The sequence below is a fragment of the Etheostoma cragini genome, chromosome 23, assembly GCF_013103735.1.
Source record: "Etheostoma cragini isolate CJK2018 chromosome 23, CSU_Ecrag_1.0, whole genome shotgun sequence".
Lineage (NCBI taxonomy): Eukaryota > Metazoa > Chordata > Actinopteri > Perciformes > Percidae > Etheostoma > Etheostoma cragini.
In genome coordinates this window covers 6,136,216-6,156,132 of record NC_048429.1, presented here as the reverse complement: position 1 = coordinate 6,156,132, position 19,917 = coordinate 6,136,216, and the positions used below count along the sequence as shown (strand labels likewise).

The following is a 19,917-nucleotide window of genomic DNA, read 5'->3' as shown; positions in this document are numbered from 1 at the left end:
TCAGATACGGCATATGAAGGAAGTCAAATTATTTTGTACTACGTAAGAATCTAGTCTAATATGAAAAAGTGTACTACATTTCTAACTGCAACACATTCTTTTTTTTCAGTTGAGTCAATCAAAATTTACTTTTACATTAAAAAAAAAGTATATACTGAGTATACTGTATCTTTATTTAGTTTTTGTTGTTTGATGTTGATGACTGCTATACCCTTGAATTTAATATTGCTAACATGAGCTATACTTGGACTGAAGAATTCAAATGTCTGTGTACCTCAAGCAAAATAATGTCTCAGTTGTAAGTGTTTATCTTGGGCGTGTTAGTCGTCTTTGTTACGCGGACTAATCATAAAATTATGAACCAGTTTTTTTATTAAAGAGTTTCACATGACTGTGCCATTTACAGGACCCGCGCCATCAGAAAAGGTTCTACAGTACTTTTTATCACATCAACTTCAAGGTGAGATTGTTGCTCTGTTTAATCAACCTAATAGTTTGAAAGTCAAAAAGGACTGAACACAGACAGACATCGGTGAGGGACTCGTCAATCTGCATAACATTCACCAGGAGAAAAAAATTGCAGCAAGTCTTTCCTTGATATATGGTGCAAGAACTATTACGCAATGATGAGGAGGAAGTTTAGATCCATATTTTTTTATTGACCATAATAGCACCATTATAACTTTTGGGTGGGACATAGAGAGAGTTTGTTTAAGTTTCTTTGAGACAAATATTATTTCACGTTATATTTGTATATATTTATATCTTGTATCTTTAATTTTGTCATGGATTATTGTAACGCTACTGGGTGGTATTGTCCATTCATTGATGACTGCTATACCCTTGAATTTAATATTGCTAACATGAGCTATACTTGGACTGAAGAATTCAAATGTCTGTGTACCTCAAGCAAAATAATGTCTCAGTTGTAAGTGTTTATCTTGGGCGTGTTAGTCGTCTTTGTTACGCGGACTAATCATAAAATTATGAACCAGTTTTTTTATTAAAGAGTTTCACATGACTGTGCCATTTACAGGACCTGCGCCATCAGAAAAGGTTCTACAGTACTTTTTATCACATCAACTTCAAGGTGAGATTGTTGCTCTGTTTAATCAACCTAATAGTTTGAAAGTCAAAAAGGACTGAACACAGACAGACATCGGTGAGGGACTCGTCAATCTGCATAACATTCACCAGTAGAAAAAAATTGCGGAGGAGGAAGTTTAGTTCCATATTTTTTTATTGATCACCCTTATAACTTTTGGGTGGGACATAGAGAGAGTTTGTTTAAGTTTCTTTGAGACAAACATTATTTCATGTTATATTTTTATATATTTATATCTTGTATCTTTAATTTTGTCATGGATTATTGTAACGCTACTGGGTGGTATTGTCCATTCATATGTTTATCTCCTTCTCTGAAACCAGTATAAAGGAAAACTGATGACTATCAGATGCAATAAATGCATGAAACATGTTGGTCCCAGTGTACAAATTGTATTCTTGAATGGCCAGTAGGCCTAAATATCTGCCCCAAATCTTAGAACCTGCAACAAAGTTCTACTACAGCATTGTCTCATTTATACTCTAATTGCTAATCAATCTGGTCCATCTTTTTGGCTCTAAATGTTGTTGTTTTTTGTTTGATTTGAATGGGGGGGGGGGCAACAGCTTGTAAATCAGAAAACTCCTCTTTTGGATATAGCAAGATATAAAAAGAAAAGCAAAGAAAAATATCCAAGAAAATCACCAGGCGGCTGTTTGTGTATTTAGGTGAACAGACAAACCTATAATACAATAGATTACACCATAAACCCCTTTTCAGACATGCAATTCACTCTAAACATGTACTGGTCATCTAAGATGTTGTGCCAGAAAATGAAATAGAATTACAATGACTTTGTGACATTGTTTTTGGATACAAAATCTAATGGTTATAACAACCTATAAGTATTGTCCCATAACACAGTGGTGCTCATACATTTTCATATCAAGGAGCCCTAAACTGACACAAATTAGACCATGGACCCCCCATCTAATGAGACGTTTTCCTAGGGTCCCCTACCTGATAGAATATTTGTTTTTAGATATTACAGAAAGTAAATGAAACTCATGAGAAAAACCATTAATTCTGTCATTGTGGCACTTATGGATGAAATTATTGTGAAAATAAATGATTTCCCTATTTGTCGGAGACCCCTTGGAACCCTTTCAAGAACCCCTGGGGGTCCATGGCCCCCACTTTGAGTATTACTGCCATAGCACATAATTTGCATATAACCTAATTTATTGTCCAATAAAATATATTTGTATAATCAATGGCTCTATTTTCTCTCCAAGGGTGAGCCATGTCTTCCTCCTCAGCCTGCCAGTGGATTCAACACAGATTTGTCGTTAAAGGTCTGTTGGGGATGTGTTTTCTAGGCCTTTTTTTCATGTACGTGACTGACATGAAGCTCCCCAGTTTTGCAATTTTCACGGATAAAGGCCTTCAGTTCTGTCCTACAGTCTTGTGTGCAACGAGAGCGCAGACCACGGATGCACAACCAAACAGTTCCACACAGCTTAACTTACAATCTCATCACAACGACAGCCAGAAGAGCCAGCAGGCAGCAGCTGTGGAGGCTGAGCCTGACACTATTGTATTGATCTGGATGTGGCCATTTGGCAGCAGATATGATTTCAGCTGTAATATTTTCAATGTCTCAAGATGCCACTTGACAGATGATAAGACACTTTACCATAAAGCCCACGGGGTTCTCTTCCATCACAGGGACATTCATGGAAATCTAGAAGACTTTCCGAAAGAGCCCCGTCCTCATTTTCAGAAATGGATATGGTCAAATATGGAGTCACCTGCAAACTCCGCTCTAATCCCTAAAATTAATGATTTATTCAACTTGACATGCAATTATCGCCTTGATTCAAATATTCCAGTGCCTTATGGGTATCTGATGCCGATGACATCTGAAGATGAGACATTCAAACTGCCAGCAAAGGACAAATTGGTGTGTTGGATTGTGAGTAATTGGAACCTACAGTTAACGAGAGTTCAGTATTACAATGAACTGAAGAAACACATCAAGATTCATTCTTATGGAAATGCCTTTGGCCAACATTTAAGCGACCAAGACTATTCAAAGATAGTTTCTAGTTGTAAATTCTACCTCTCCTTTGAGAATTCTGCCTACAAGGACTATATCACCGAGAAGTTATACCTTCCAATGATGAAGGGAAGTGTACCAATAGTTCTAGGTCCCACAAGACAAAATTATCAGAACTTTGTCCCAGCTGATTCTTTCATTCATGTCAATGACTTTTCTTCTGCAAAGGAGCTAGCAGAGAAGCTAGTTTACCTTGACAAAAATAATTCTGAGTACATTAGATACTTTAACTGGACGAGCAGGTTTAAAGTTAAATTATCTTGGTTTGGAAAAGAACATGCTTGCAAAACATGTAGTTACTTACAGAACCACAGAGAGTACCAAGCCTTTCATGATCTTAACAAATGGTACTGGGGTTAAGATGTTGGGATCACTCTCACCAAAACTCTACAAGTGAGTGTGTGTTGTAATTCACTTCTTTGATGAATGTGTCGTGATGTACTAACTGGGATACTTCTAAGAAGTTATAGACAGCCTGCAGTGATGGTAACCTTGGATTCTGTTGTAGTTGTGTAGTATAATATAGTTTTTGTTATTCCCTTAGTCCGCATATAATGTCTACATGCATATAACTAGATATTTTCCTTTTTTGGTAAATTTTTTAACCTCTCTTTTAATTGCACTTTAAGTGGCCAGTGCTTATTGTAGTGCCCAGTGAAAACGGAATGGGCCAATTGCTTGGCCTGTGGTATTGCTGCTTGTAGAGTTCATCAAAACCAAATTGTACCCCAAAATTTCCTACAGAAGGACCCCAAACCACTTCATATGCAACTCACCTGTATACCCTGCTATTAACTTACTGTTTAACCTGACAGAGAACGTTGCAGATTCAGAATTTAATCACAAAATATCACAATGAAAATGTGGCGTATCCAGACATTAGAAAAGTAAGTTTATTATATCCAGCAATCATGTAGCTACGTGCTGTAAGCGTTCTGAATTTGGCGTTTGCGTGTAGGTTACTTTCCCAACAGAAACACAGTCAAGGATGTGACTCCATGGGCCCTATCGTGCAGCTGGCGCAGCACAAAGCTCGACACAAGTGTCTTGGTCATTTTAAGGGTGTTTTTAACACCTGTATTTCATTTGCTTTGGTCCGAATTAGTTGGTAAGTTTTTAAACTTGGAACGATTTACCCTTGGTGGGTTTGGTTCGGTTTAGTTTCACTTCCAAGCATAGAAGCATAGAAAAATGCACTATTACAAATGACGCAAAAACGTCCACTACTCTTATTGATCGGATGTTTCTGGGGGCAGAAGCAAGAAAGTAAATTTAGAAAAAAAGGTTGTGTGATCTTTACTGCTGTATATTTCTTGCATCTCCATTGTCAAACCAGCTAATTTTATTGAAATTATCAAACATTGTTTTGCGAGAGACGTTACTAGCCTACATCTTCTCTGCTCACCGAGACTTCGCTCTGCTTCTAATTTTAGCGGCAGCTGGTTGGACCACGGAGATACGAGTGACGGACGGTGAACTTGACCCCAGTCCGCTTCTGTGATAGAAACACTGCACGCTGCTACAATTTGCTGCTCTGCTCCATCACAAACTGCTAAACACACCTGACTACAGGACTCTACAGCACAGACCGAGTATGTATAGTTGGTGCGGGTCATTACGAATCACATTTTCACCACAAACGAACCGCTCCAGAGTTTGATTGAAAGCGTACTGAGACCACCTCTTCAAGCAGGTCTCGGTACACTTGTTTGGTCCGCTTTTGGTGCGCACCAGAGTTTGATTGCTGCGTTCTTATCTGCCCAAACAGGACAAACAAACTCTAGTTTGATTCTAGTTCAATTCAACCAAAATAAAGCAATGATGTGTTGGTTAAATGTGAATGCGAAACAGGCGTTGTGGTGGAAAACAGGGAGGACATAGAAAGAGAATTCTGGATGTGACCGACTAGAGGGGAGTTGGGTTTTGTTTTGAGTCTTTTTAGTCATGTTTAGTCATTTTTTGTATTGCTGTGCAGAAGGGACCAGTTTGATTTATTTTTTGAAATTACTTTGTGGATCCTGGATTTTTTTTAACAGTGGAAACGTCTTGTTTTGCTGATAACAATGGACCTCACACCACCGTGTGACAGGTGTTCAGGTGAATTCTTGGCGCGTTGCTATCTTGCGGCAGCAGAAACTGATTGTGCCATTGACCAACAAAAATCTGGTCTAAAGTCAATAACGCAGCAGTTCATTGTTCTTTTAAAAGCACATGACTAAAATGTGCTTAGGCTTGTGCACAGCGCGCGCACATTATGCCTGTTACACACAGGGAAGCGCAGCAGCACACACACATGCAAACGATTAAAAAATAAAAATGTTATAGTGCAAATCAGCAATCATTGAAGTAATGCGCCAAGGTACAACACACATGGCTTTAAAAGGGAATGGGAGATGACACGCTGATTGGTTTAAAGTAAAATCTTAATCTGCAACGTTCTGTCAGGTAAATGTAGTCCAATGTTTTCCTCTGACTTAGAAGTACACAGTAGCTCAGTAAGCTGTGCAGTAGATGTAAATGTGCTGTGTTTATAAAGCGCTTTTCTAGTCTTAACGACTACTCAAAGCACTTTTACATCATACAGGAGACATTCACCATTCACACACTTTCATACACTGTGGCCGAGGCTGCCGTACAAGGTGCCACCTACTCATCAGATAAACACTCCCACAAATTCACACTTGAACTCGGGGTTCAGTGTCTTGCCCAGGGACACTTCGACATGGGACTGAATTACCAAGCTTTCGATTGGCAGGCAACCGCTCTACCACTGAGCCACAGCTGCCCCAGTGTGTTTGCATATTGAGTGCTTTCGGGCCCTTCTGTAAATCATTTTGGGGTACAGTTGTTCTGGAGAAAGCTACAAGCGGCAATGTCACAGGTCAAGCAATCTGGCCGTTTCAAACTGGCACATTTTGAACAGGTACTGTACTAGTAGCTTTGAATCAAGAATTTATTTTTCTCATAAACTGCCTATCATTTGATATCAGAAATTTCAACTCAATGGTTGAAATCAACTTTTTGATATTGAATCAATATTTGATTGGAAATGAATGCTATTTATTCATGTGATAATATATATAAATATTAATATATAACATACATTAAACAAATTTACATTAACATTTGTAACTAATACTGAAAGCCAGGTTTATTTCTGTTGAGAGAAATATACATTAGTAAGCCAGGTTGGTTAACAATTACTTTAAATACAAACTGGGATATTCTTTTGAGGTTATAAGTTGTCTTGGTTTGTGAGGCAGCAATGTTTCACCATGGTGATGGACCTGCTATTGCTATGAACAGCTAAACAGGACGAAGTCAACAAACTGCATAGCCCCTAAGTCTGATTTAATTACAAATGACCAATAAAGAACACTACATTAAATCTGAAGAAAAAAGATTGTATCAGTTATTTTCCTTTATTTTATTTGTTGTTTTGTAACAAAAAAATCATGTTTTCTAAGGAATTTTAAGAAGAACTACATTTGTCAAAGCTTAGCCTACTCTGAACACTGAACACAATTGACCTCAATGAGCATTAATCTGGCAGGAATATTTCAAAAATATCTTTATAAAATTTTAAATAGATTAAACTAAACCGTAAACCCGCAATAGGATGCACTCTGATATATCTGATAAGTAAATCATTTAAACACATGTGAATATTGTGACGTCAAATAAAAAACGATTATGAGCAGCTCACGTTGGTTTGTATCCACAAAGAAACATCCTAATGCATCCCTAGTTCCATCTAGTGGCCGCAGGTATATAGGCCTAGCTCTTAAACTAGTCTCCATCTTCCCCCATTTTCCATTACATATCATTTGGCTGACGCTTTTATCCAAAGTGACTTCCGATAAGTGTATTTAACCATGAAGCTACAATCGTGCAAAAGAAAGAATCACGTAAGAAGTTGCTTCAAATAAGCTAAGTATCACGTAGTATGCAACATGTAGGCCTAATACAAATTGTTGTTATAACCATCATTTAGTTTCAGCTGTCCTGATAACAAATCTTAACCCGAAATTGTAATGATTTACTTTGGTGGGATTTACTTAAAATGCGGGTAACTCCATGGAGTAAGTCACTATTACTATAACCAGAGCCATCACTCTGACAACCATACGGGTAAAGAAAGATAACCCTTCTGTAAACACACTGAGGTCACATCCGTAAACAAGACGTCCCACGTGAAGAAGAGCAGAGCGTACCATTTATACCAAGAGGGAGATAGTGACGAATGAAATATCAATTTGCGTGCATTTAGTTTAAGGTATACCAGTTTAAAACGTATACTTTAATCGAAAGACTTCTTTGATATGTCTTTAATCATAAATCTTGTGCTCGCCTTTATTCGGCTGTTGATTTCCCCTATATATCGCGTGGTTTCGTCTGTTTGTCTTTAAAGCCAGTTGGAGTAACTCAAGACCTTTAAACAGAGAGCAATTTCACAGGACGACGACGACGACGACGAAGAATCTTCTCTTCAGAGTTGAGCTATTTTTGGTATCAGTCTCCTTTTTCGGAGACTTGAATGAGGTAAAAGTCGCGTTTGTTAACCACATTTTACTCTATTTGAAATTTGCGAATCATTCGACTGGTTTTGTTTGCAACTACTACGTCCATTTTGGATTTGTTGCGGAGCGGAAACTTGATTACAGTCGTCTAAGGTTATAACAGACTATCACGACAATGGCATTGTAAACGTATAGCTGCTATATCAAATTAACCATTTTCATATATGTGTCTGTTAAAGCATGGGCATTTGGTCAAGTAACAAAGGCTGTCATGTTAATGCCTAAGCAGTGACGACTTTGACGGTTATCTACAAAATGTATTTTGCAGTAAGGGCGTAATGCACGTTCTTTCACTGTACGTTTTGTTGGGGTTATGGCGTGGGCATATAAATAAAGTGTATGCTACTATATTAAATGTTGGCTACATTAAGTTATTGTTATGGTCCGCTGCTCAGATCACGTGTCACCCACTTCTAACGTGTGTATGGATATTTTTTTCTTTCCACGTGCACAGCAAGTAACCAAAGAGTTTCCATGTAGGAATGATGGACAGGGAGCTACAGCCAATAACGAGACTCTCCGTGTAGTTAGCCCGCCCCCCCTGATCCATTGCTTTGTTTACATTATACTGCAGTCGAATCTGGATCCCTGAAGATCCCTCTATCCATCAAAATATAGTCTACAGTTAACAGTAGGCTATATTTCAAATCAATCAAAACCATTCTAATTATTGGTCTTTTTAAATCACATGTCACATTTTTAGGTTTTCTATTCTTACATACCAGTTATTCAGAGGATTTCATATAATAAAGCAGCATATGACAGACTTAATCCGTAATCAGTTTTCTGGACTGTCCGGATCCCATCACTCTAGATAATCTCTGAAAATTGGCCTGCTGCATAGCTGTGACCTAGCTGTCAAGTCTAGCAGATGATGTAAGAAATGAGTTGCTCAGCGGGGGATACATTGAAGTCAAAACACTCCTTACACCCACCCCTGCCCCTTGAGCTATCTTTAAACCAAAAGAGGGAGTGAGGCAGTGTGCATTCATTTTTAGCAGGAGATAACTATGACCAGGGACAGGAACACCCAAGGGTCACCCTTTCAGCACCATGTCTTATACTGTTTTGGCAGATAATATTAGAAAGGCAGAGGCTTACTAAATTAAGGGTGTTACAGTAGTCAAGATACATTGGGGGGGTTTGGCTATAGTTTGTTTTTCGTACAATTAGTACCTTGTTCATGCTATGTTTTTTTTAGTTTGTTGCAGGACAGACAACACAAAAAGTGGTGTAACAGGATCGTTGAGAAGCCCTCTGTTGTCCCATGTTGCCCTGGAGACACAGTTGATCTCAGACAGGCATGGACACAGTGTCTCTTTTGTCCTCAGGGAATACAAGCTTTTGTTTAAACGTAGTTTTGGAAAAGGGTTCCGTTTGTGTCCTGACTTTGGATATTGTTGTAGACCTTTGTGGAGTAAACACTCAACTCAGGGACACTGTATAATCATGTCTTTTTCCAAAGAATTACTTAATGTACTATTATTGAGTTTAAAAGGGAAGTTGATACAAAAGACAGCTCTCTGTTTCCATGGAGACTGGCCCACACTTTTTTATTGAGCATCACTCATGTTTTTGTTAAAATCTGTTAACCAGTGTTGGGCAAGTTACTTTTTAAAAAGTAATTAGTTACACTTACTAGTTACTTTTTCCAAAGAGTAACAAAATTAGTCACTCAGTTACAAATTACAAAAGTAACTAGTTACTTCAGAAAGCATCTATTGCGTTACTTTCAAGTCAATTTTTAAATGCTCAAATGTGACCCCGCCTGAAGCCCTCTTTAATAGAACATAATTATCCTCATAATTATTTATGATACATCGGAATATTATAATGAAATGCACACTGAATACAATACATTAACAGAAATAATGTACTCAAACCTGAACTATTTTAATGTTGCTGTGGGACAAAGTGGGACTAGCCTCCAATCAAATGCAAAGTATGTATTTATTATGTTTAAATAGATTGGCTTAACAGGAAAATTGTATGCAAGCTCAGCCAATCGTCAGCAAAAAAGTCTTTTCCTCTTCGGTCTGATGAAACGCACTCTTTCTTCTTCTAAAGTTGCTGACGCACCAGGGAGACAGCTGGCCTCTGGCTAAAGTCGGGCTGATGAGTGCCCATCGCCCGAGTTTTTTTTGCGCCGTGTCCCCAAGCTGCAACCTCTGGTGCTGAAACAAATAAATTGTAGTTCATTGCCTGGCCACATGAGGCTGGCTTAAAAAGGAGTCAATACCCATAGACCCCCATGTTAAAATGCTAAAACCTTTACAATAACCGCTTTACTTCTTGGGTTTGTTGAGCTAAATTCCCCATTCTTGACAATGGCAATTTTTTTCACAACTCACCCGTTTAAATTATATTCAAGCTTAATGTTCTGCACGATTTAGGAGCATGCCGCTTTGAGTGTCAGGTGGACTGCTGTCTTACAGTAGGCAAGCGTAGGATTTATTCAGCCCGCTTCCACTTCCTTGCCCATGTATGGATTAGCCGTTGTCTGGCACTGCCAACAGGACTGCCAGAGCCATTCAAGCCCCCTTTGAGCTTTGTTTTGGCTTTTCTATACACTTTTCTATGTCTATATTGTCGACCTCATCGGAATTGGTTCAGCAGAGCGTATCAGTGTCAGTAAGAGGAATCAGTCTGACTGGCTGTTCAGCTTAAGCAAATGAAGGCAGAAAAATGGAACTGAGAAAAGAAAGCAAACTCCTAAAGTTGAGAGGGCACACAGATTCATTTTCATCTTATATGATCAATCCAATACACGATAGGGCTTGAAAAAAAAGCCAGAAATTATGTTTCCTATTCATATATTTTACTGACAAATATAATAAAAAAATACAGTACAATAAAAAAACAGGTTCAAACTAATCTATTTTTGCACATTACTTACATAAAAAGGGGAATGTACAAGATACATAACCACTTGTATAAGTATATTTAGTTTAACATAAAATGTCTTTTTAAAAGGTTTAAATACCTACACTGAAATAAAAATAGTGCCATATCGGCTACTGTAAGACTCAGAGAGCGTAGACCTCTCTCCCTCATTCTCTGCACCATGGTTGTTGCTAGACTTAGACCCTAGCAAGCAAGCTAGCTAACTAACCAGCTGGCCAACCAGCCGTTAAATTATTACAATTTAAAAACTTAATGTTTGAACCAACCATGGATCATTTTGTTTTTGTCAGCAAATGGCATACAAAGACCAAAGCCAACCATGTGTTAGTCTGTCTCTCATTACTTTCTAATATCTGTACTTTGGCTCTCAGACCCAAGCCTATTTATTTCCAAGCAGCTTCGACACAAGGAAGGAATGACCAACTTTCATGTAAATTCTAAACTTGTTCCTTTTTTTTTCTTTTTCTTTTTCTGTTTTGAAGGTTGTAAGAAACCCATTAACTTTTGATGTGCTAAACACCTTCACTTGGAAGAAAGAAAGTTATAGCTAACAAGCTAATGATTGTAACCAACTTCTCATGTGCAGCTATAACCCTAAGATGCCTCTAAATGATGAGCGACCTGCATCCACATCCAGCGGTGAGGATCAAGGCAGTGATGTGGAGTCGTCGTCAGAGCGCTGTGACAGCATGATGTCGAGCAGCAACCGTGAAAGCTTCACCAGCGACTGCTCCAGCAAGCATAGCACACCTTCCTGTGAGTTTTCCGCCTCACTTTTTCTGGTCTCTCCATAAGCTCAGTAGACAACCGGTGACTTTTTGTGTCCATGCTGGTTTTCCTTTCTCAGGAAAGGCCTTTCAGTTGATTTGGTTTCTGCACTAACTCAGGCTGTACCTTGACTGATAATATTTATAATTCCATTTTGTTTGTACTAATGATACAGGGCTTCCATGGGTGTTAAAAACCAGTTACGCTTCACTACAAGCCTAATACAGGGGAAACAAATTAAAACAAACTTTATGAAACAAAGCAATGAGATCTAACAAAGCAATTTTAAGCAGAGCATTGTTGTAGTTTGTTTCAGAGCTTACATGTTATCTAAAATTGCAGGATTAATCATCATGCAACTTCAACAATCAATTTTATGCTCCCACATTTTTGTTAAAGCACATTTTCATCCATTTACAAAGTTCAATATTTTGGTTCCCACAGCAAGCCCTCCCAAAACCTTAAACCTGGATGTGGTGATGGATTCTGCCAGAGACCTGTCCAATCTCAGCCTCGCCCATGAGATGATTGTGAACGGCAACTTCTGTCTGGAGCCGAAAAGCCTGCCTCAGGACAAGTATGTCATGAATCGTTCTTTATTTGGTCACACCCTGATCATATTTTGTGGACTACCAGTGAACCTAAATGACACAGGGCTTTTCAAAAATATAAAAATGGACCTGAGCTATGATTACAAACGTCGGTTTTATAGTATTTATACTTGCCGTTGCTACGCACTATTTACTAGAGATGAGGCTTCATGGGCTCACAATACAACCTGTTGGTCAAAGAATGTAAAACAGGCAGATAGAATACCCATGATCTGATGGTATCTGTGAAACTGTGTTTTGTGCCAGTAAAGGCTTAGAAATGGCAATTAAGAAATAAAATAATACACCTCATGGAAGGTAACCTTTATCACAAATATGTGAAACTGATAAGAGATTTTAAATGAACATGAGACAGCAGAAATCCAAAGAGAAGCCATTATTGGTGCCCAACTGAAGGTGAATGACAAAAACGGTGACCACTTGTTTAGGAGAACGGCGTAGACAAACTGCATCAACATAGATGAACCACAGTTTAAATAAACTGGGGACATGATGACTAACACCTAAAATGTCCTGCCATTGTTACACTGCCTGTAAAGGTTACTGCTACTTCAAAGTAAACGGCTTTCTAATGACTTAAGTTAAAGACAAGGTGAATTTATTCAAATTATGTCTAGAGATCGGATAGAGAGCCACCCTTTTGATCAAATATACAGAATCTTTTATTAAATTTAGATCTTGATCGTATTTTATAATTAAGAGATGGATGAGAAATGAGGCATACACCATACTTTACCGTTTCTACTGTGTTCTTTGACATCTGTCAATCTGTTTATCTTAAGCACAACACTGAACTGAACAAGCGAGTGAAGAGGACATTAGAGATCAGGGGAGCAAAGGAAAGCAGGAGAATTTCTTTATCGAAGAGTGGAAAGCAGCAGATGCAATTATATTTTCAATGCCCAACAAAAAGATTGATGCTGTAATTAGGAGATTTACAGTATGTCTGTTGTTTAGTACCTTGTGCATCATCCTTACCAAAGCCCCTTTCAGAAATGGCCATTTTTTCTGACAGATTATATACTCGGCTAATCTAAATCCTCCCATTTTCTTTTTTTAGTTTATGGAAGATAGTTAGAGATATTGTCCACAAGGCCTTCTGGGACATCCTGGAGTTGGAGCTGAACAACGACCCACCTGAGTATGGGCAAGCCATCAGATTATTGGAGGAGATCAGAGAGGTCAGCACACATAATGTGATGTTTACAGCTTCACTGGATCTGTAGACTTTATTTCTCTGATTTTCCATACATTTATTCGCAGTATGATGTATATAGCAGTCCTTAACGATCCTTTTGTAACTGCTTCTCTATATCTCTGTATTCTCCTTTTGTGACTGGTATATGTAGAAAAATAGCAGCAATTGAGAAAAATCACTTGTTAAGTTCTAAATCACGCTTTCTATCATTTTCCTCTTTGGACAGATATTACTCTCATTTCTTAATCCGGGTGCCAATCGAATGCGGACCCAGATTATGGAGGTGCTGGACATTGATCTGATACGTCAGCAGGCTGAGAACAATGCTGTAGACATCCAGGGGCTTGCCTCTTACATTATCACCACCATGGGCAAGATGTGTGCACCAGCCAGGGATGAGGAAATAAAGAAGCTCCGTGAAAGCTCCGATAACAAAGTGACACTGTTCAGGTAAATACACACATAGTGTTTTTAAAGCTTTTGAATTGGTTATGACCAGATTTTGTATAGTCAGTCTGAGAGGAAAAACTTAAATTTTCCTATTTAGCTATTTTATAAGAAGCAAGTCCCTTACAGTGGCTTTCATTATTATTATTTTTTACCTCCTAGGGAGGTCTTCCATGTGCTGGACCTGATGAAGGCAGACACAGTCAACTTTACAATCAATAATCTGAGGCCAGTGCTGCAGAGGCAGGGTATTGAATACGAGAGGGAAACGTTTCAGGACATCCTGGACAAAACACCCAGTGAGTGAATAAGGACAAAATTTTCTCTATAGGTTTAAATACTGCATGCTTTACTCTATTTGGTCAGTGGAAGAACCTCATAACATTCAGTTAATTGTTATAAAAGTATTAAGAACCAACTGCATTGTTGTGATAAAGATGCTTTGGCGCACACCACCTCTTGGATAAAGTCGGCACAAGAGGAGCTGTTGACCACCATCCCCAGAGAGCAGCCAAACGGTCCGGGGAAAGGACAGCGACTGGTTCCCGGGCCCTTTCAGGTCCTCAACACTGCCTTTCTCTCCCTCCTAACATGGGATACTAGTCCACTGCCTGAGGTGTGTGTGTTTTCAATTTGCTTATGCAACTAACAGAGATTACTGTTATTTGTGAAATATACTGTACATATTGATATTTTCTTTTTTTCACGTTGCGTTGCCTGCTGTAATTACCTTTTTGGTGGAAGTATGAGTTTTGTATAGTCTCGTTTTTTAATTTCTAAAGATTTTTGGGGGCATTTTTAGGCCTTTTTAATGACAGGACAACTGAAGAAATGAAAGCGGAGAGAGAGGCGGAACGACATGCAGCAAAGGGCCGCAGGTCGGTGTCGAACCCAAGCCTGCTGCGCCAAGGATTAAACATCCATATATGGGCGCCCGTTCTACCAACTGAGCTGTCCAGGCGCCCATAGTCTTCTTGTTAACATGAATGTGTGAGGTTATTAAATTGTGAGCTTTAGAGGTGCTTCTAGGTGGATTCCATTTTGGACAAACCCTGGCTAGCAGTTTGTGCCATTTTCCAGTCTTTATTCTAAGCTAAACAAATCTCCTCCGAGCTCCATACTTGCGCACAGACATGACTCTTGTATCCATCTTCTCATCTAATTTAAGAAGACAAATAAGTGTATTTCCCAAAATGTCAAGTATTCTTAAGTCTCTTCTTTTGCTCTGTCTCTAGACCTGGATGACTGATGAGACACGTCTGCGAGAGATTCAGCGGCATCTCCAGCAGTATCAGGCTGTGAACGAGGTCCTGCTCATTGTCTACAGCACCGTTGGAGGGCCTATCCAGGATCTGCCCTCCCTGTCTGACCGCATGAAGAGGATGATTAGTGTGCTGCTGGATGGGATGCATAGCCCGTCAGTTAACCTTTTTAAATACACAATCTGTATTCAAATGTACAACTGATTTATCATGGGTTATCTACTTTTATGTGAATTTGGAGGTCAAACCGGAATTATCCTCTCCTATCTGTAGGGGCTTTAACCTAGAAGAGGCACTAAAGGGTGTCACTGCTCAGATCTGCTGTGAGCTCAACAAGTCTTTAACTGAGAGGAACTACCCTGCCCTGACCCCAGCGTTGCAGGGAACCCTCACAGGGCAGATCTGCAACATCACTCAGAAGGACAATCCCATCCGCACTCTCGTTGGTAAGATAGTGAGCAGGAGTGACTGTGTGCTTATTTTAGCTTTTTTGTGGGAGTGTAAAAATGTTTTCATATAATTTTATTTGGAAGAGGAACATGCATTGTTGTGAGTGAAATTGTCAATGTTGAGCAGAGTGCCCCAAATTATTATTTATTTTACTCAAAGAGGAAGGTTTGTTTGGCCTGTTATTTCACTTTATCTTATTCTTTGTGTCTGTGCAGAGGATCGTGTGCAGCACTACTTCATGGCAATCATCTTTGATCCTAAACCTCAGGCCAAACTTGAAAATGTACCAGCTGGCTTGACTGCAATCAAGCCTGAACTAGCATTGTTGGGAGGAAAGTTCATCTCCCTGGTTAACTACAACAAGGCTGTCTATGGACCTTTCTACGCGGATATAATTAGAAAGCTGATGTTCAGCAGCAACCCACCAGCAGGAAACCATCCTCAGGACACCACTCAGGACTCTGTCACCTCTAATTAAAACTATACTCTGGCTTGTGTAGTCAAATGAGTCGTTTTGTCTTCTATACATTGCTAAAGCTAAGGAGGTATTACCACAGCTAGGCAGTAAAACTGCTATCAGGCCACTGGAGTTACCTACATCAAATGTAAATGTAGTTTATCACTACATTTAGCAGTAAAGGCACTGCAGTTTAAGCTCAATGCATTAGACATTTAATGTGACCTGTAACTTTGTGATAAATGCTCTTAAATATGCTCTCCTGTGTATATTTACAGCTTCAAACCGCAACACCAGTGTACGTGTGATCCATTTCTGAACCTTATGGTGACCCCTACATTATAAATATGTTTGTAGTCAGACTGCTGTTATTGTGGAGGGAGTCCACAGGGGTTGGGAGGGCAGAACCTTTTACAATGTTTAAAGCATACAGTAAGCTTTATGAAGCAGAAGGAATAAGTGTGTATATTTACAAAAAAGGCATATCAGATTCCTTATGAATAACAAGTTATTTATCACTGTTAAAATTCTAAGGTATATATTTTATATATTATAACTATGACCACTTTGAGCATCTCAAGTCAAAACATGAGATTGCCCCGTTCCCATTTAATTTGTCCTTTTGATTGTTCTCCCTTTTAACTTTTTTCAGCCAGAAAACTAAATGTTGTGTATTCTTTTTAATCCACCGATACTACTATACAGCACAAAGAGGAAGTAAAAAAAAAAAAAAACATGTTTGGGATTTTGACTTCTAAACAACTGTCTGCATGAGTAGCTTTGTGTTGAGGTTAAATTATTTTCAGTTTTTCCTTGAGTAACTTGTCGTTACATGTTCTTTTACTTATTTGCTAGTTGAATGCTTTTTATGTTAATTGTGTTACATTTTGAGGTACTATAGTTGCAGTATTGCTGTGTTGGCTGTTTGAACCTTTGCAAAAATGAAAGGTGCTGAACTCAAAGTGGGCCCAATGATGCACAAAAAGCTGGTGCATTTTACGGAGGTTTACATGAAAATGTTGGAAGTCGTTCTCTTCTCTATCACTGTCATTGTAATAAAACTTCCAAAAGACTACTGAACACATCATTTATTTGAAGAAAGATTTGTCAATCTTAATGTATTTATTTTTAGTCATTTTTTGAATACCTTAATGCTTGTCTTTCACTAGTGCAAAGTCTATTCAATTACTACATGTGTAGAACAAAATATAAATTAAAAAACTACATTAAACCATAATACATAATATTAATGCAGATGGATAAGTTTTCTTCACAGGGAATACATCCACTATTAAGAATTTTAATAAAACAGGGTATTTGCCTTGGACATCCCTGATTACATGCTGCTGTTTGAGGGAAGTTATAATCAAAATAACTGGAAAAACATTTAAGATTTACATTCTTAGGGATAAAATAACAAACACATTAATTAAAGGTAACTGTTTATTTAGAAAGTACTAGTGCTTTGCAAGTTGGACCACAAGCTAATTTATTCAAAGCAATATACATTATTTATGGTTGCTTATACTTGTGAAGTTGTGAACTATTGTTCTTTTGTTTGATAATATGTCCTTTTGTTAACACTTCCCTCTGCTTCTTTCTCAATTATCAGTCTTTTCCTGTCCCTTGTAGACACAACTCAACTGTAAACAAAAGGAGAAATCAAACAAATAAAATATATTAAAAATAGTTTATGACTACACAAATGTTTTGTTTACGAGTTCTGAGTTTCACATTTGAGATGACTTTTTTTTTTTTGCTTGAGGTATTGATTTTTGTTTAGTGTTGCTTGGAATTAAGGCACAAAAATAATCCCATATTCTTGTGACTAGGCAGTAATGTTACATTAATATGCAGTCCGAAAATCTTGCAATTCAGGAGTTACAATCAAAACTGGAAAACCTTTTCTATTACCAAATAATGTAAAATTGAGCACATGGAAAGCATTGAGTCAGTATTACAAATTCAGAAGAGAAGATGGGCTGTATAAAACTACTTTTGGTTAAACTAACAGATTAGTAAATGTCCAAAGTATTGCGAAAAAAGGCGCATTAATGAGTGAACCCACCAATATCCGAGCAGAGAAGGAGTCCTTGAAAGCAGCATTAGTTTGCTCAGTTACAGAATCGTGAATGCATGACCTCATCATCCACGTGGTTAAAATCTCGCCACGCAATTGGCTGCTTCACACCGGGGCAGTTGTTTTTATTAGGAAGCTGCTTTCAAAATTGGGCGTGTAGTACAACGTTAACAGAGAAATAATCCCCTTTTTTACTAATAAGGTTTTTTCAAACGTGAGTTACAGTTAAAAAATACCTTCCTCGGCAAAGGGCAAAGAAAAGAAGACATTCGTAAGTAACAAACCATTATCTACCAGTGGTTAGCTACTTTCTTTGTTTAATTTCTCAGTAACGTTAGCTAGCTAGGTCAGAGTAAACTTATCGTGACATGTACTGACTTGTCACTCCAACGTAGGTGAATGATAAGAAAAAAGATCGCGATAGTATGTCAGCATTAGCCAAGGTAACCTTAGCCCTGACGAGCACTATTTACATTCACTTTCACATTGAGTGACACTGCACAGCTGTTCAAAAGTAGCTCACTTTTGACGATATTAAAGTCACACGCTGTTCACAATAAATGAACCGATAACCAGGTTGGTAAGCTTTCTAAACTTGAACTTTGTTACTTTAGAACTAAATAATATGGAGACTGCTTAAGCGCTAAATGTAATGGGTAAGGGAAGGACTGACAGCTGATAAGCTATTGCATTTTCACTTTTAGAATATTCCGCTTCCTCTTTTCGTATTTCTATTTGCGTCACATAATAGAATCAGTGGTGTAAACTAAGTTACTAAGTACATTTACTCAAGAACTGTTTGACACCCTCTGCTACAATTCTCTCTCTCTCTCTCTGTCTTTCTTTTTTCTCTCTCTCTCTCTCTCTCTCTCTCTCTCTCTCTCTCTCTTTCTCTCTCTCGCTCTCTCTCTCTCTGTGTCTGTCTCTTTCTCTCACCCCGAACCGGTCGAGGCAGATGACCGCCCACCCTGAGCCATGGTTCTGCTCGAGGTTTCTGACTCTTAAAAGGAAGTTTTTCCTGGCCTCTGTCTCCTAGTGCTTGCTCTTGGTGGGAATTGTTGGGTTTCTGTAAACAACATCCCAGAGTACGGTCTAGACCTGCTCTTTTATAAAAAGCCTAATGAGATAACTGTTGTTGTGATTTGGCGCTATGTGATTAAAATAAAATTGAATGGAAAGTGAATCAAGTAAAAACATATATATATAACTTTTACTTAACTTACATACATTACTTACATATTTCCGTTATAATATACTGAAATGGGCCATCTTGCATAATGAGCATTGACTTTTGGTATTGAAGTATATTTTGATGCTTATATAGTACGTTTGCACTTTACCTAAGTAGCATTTTAAATGCGTTAATGTTACTTGTAACAGAGTATTTATACACTGTGGTATTACAATATTAATGGCTGTTTGTCATGTAGGTCTGCAACTAACAATTATTTTCATAATCATTATTATTTGTTACTCTGACAGGTGCAATGTATGTTGTGTCTGAATGGGAGAAAATCTTTGTAGACACTTTCTAAAATCTCGTCAAAAGTTTTCCCAGAAGAGTACAGAGGCTGTTATCGATATATATTACTGTACAGTGCGTTTGGAATGAAATATAACAATTATGTTGTGTGTATATCACTGACGTTGATCAAACTTCCATTTATCTCCTCCATTAATTTGCAGTGTATAAGGACCCTGCATGGTGGCCGTGTTGTGCAGAGATGGCCTTGGAGGAAGGGGCACGGAGCTGTCTGCTGCGCTTTCGCCACAGACTGGAGGAGGACATAAAGCCCTCCTACCTGATGGACCATATGATCAGTGATGGGGTGCTGACTGTGGACGAGGAGGAGAAAATCAGAAACCAGGTGAGCCTCTGCTCAAGCTGGGTAGGTGAAGGGGAAATTATTCATTCTCATGTTTTTTTCTGTGTTGCTGCTTTTTGTTCCTGATTTCTTTCAAAACTGACACACGTTTGCCACCAAATATGATCAAC

The 19,917-nt window shown here is 38.4% G+C and overlaps 3 protein-coding genes across 4 annotated transcripts in view; all 3 read left to right on the top strand.

Annotated features, from left to right (window-relative positions):
- The first annotated feature begins 2,250 nt into the window (after positions 1–2,250).
- LOC117938449 (4-galactosyl-N-acetylglucosaminide 3-alpha-L-fucosyltransferase 9-like) lies at positions 2,251–3,591 on the top strand. Its single transcript, XM_034863067.1, has one exon. It carries the CDS (start codon positions 2,349–2,351, stop codon positions 3,522–3,524), a length of 1,176 nt encoding a protein of 391 aa, XP_034718958.1. The 5' UTR covers positions 2,251–2,348; the 3' UTR covers positions 3,525–3,591.
- Positions 3,592–7,433: 3,842 nt separating this feature from the next.
- Positions 7,434–16,906, top strand: tcp11l2 (t-complex 11, testis-specific-like 2). Its single transcript, XM_034863066.1, has 10 exons — positions 7,434–7,706; positions 11,235–11,404; positions 11,861–11,993; positions 13,088–13,208; positions 13,452–13,675; positions 13,835–13,971; positions 14,110–14,288; positions 14,908–15,089; positions 15,208–15,380; positions 15,600–16,906. The coding sequence occupies exons 1-10, from the start codon at positions 7,702–7,704 to the stop codon at positions 15,860–15,862; spliced, it is 1,587 nt and encodes a 528-aa protein (XP_034718957.1). The 5' UTR covers positions 7,434–7,701; the 3' UTR covers positions 15,863–16,906.
- A 1,133-nt stretch (positions 16,907–18,039) lies between these two features.
- apaf1 (apoptotic peptidase activating factor 1) overlaps positions 18,040–19,917 on the top strand; it is a 40,579-nt gene continuing 38,701 nt past the window's right edge. For both annotated transcript variants that reach the window (XM_034863040.1, XM_034863039.1), the window contains exons 1-2: positions 18,040–18,192; positions 19,608–19,789. In XM_034863040.1, coding sequence (XP_034718931.1) covers positions 19,646–19,789 — 144 coding nt within the window. In that variant the 5' untranslated portion in view covers positions 18,040–18,192; positions 19,608–19,645. The remainder of the gene's footprint in view (positions 18,193–19,607; positions 19,790–19,917) is intronic.

What these genes read in the sequence shown, in the direction of transcription:
- tcp11l2 (XM_034863066.1), top strand. An exon ending in CAAGCATAGCACACCTTCCT is followed by an intron (nt 11,405 to 11,860) that starts GTGAGTTTTCCG and finishes TGGTTCCCACAG; the next exon opens with CAAGCCCTCCCAAAACCTTA. An exon ending in TATTGGAGGAGATCAGAGAG is followed by an intron (nt 13,209 to 13,451) that starts GTCAGCACACAT and finishes CTCTTTGGACAG; the next exon opens with ATATTACTCTCATTTCTTAA.
- LOC117938449 (XM_034863067.1), top strand. Translation starts at nt 2,349, where the DNA reads ATGTCTTCCTCCTCAGCCTGCCAGTGGATTCAACACAGATTTGTCGTT.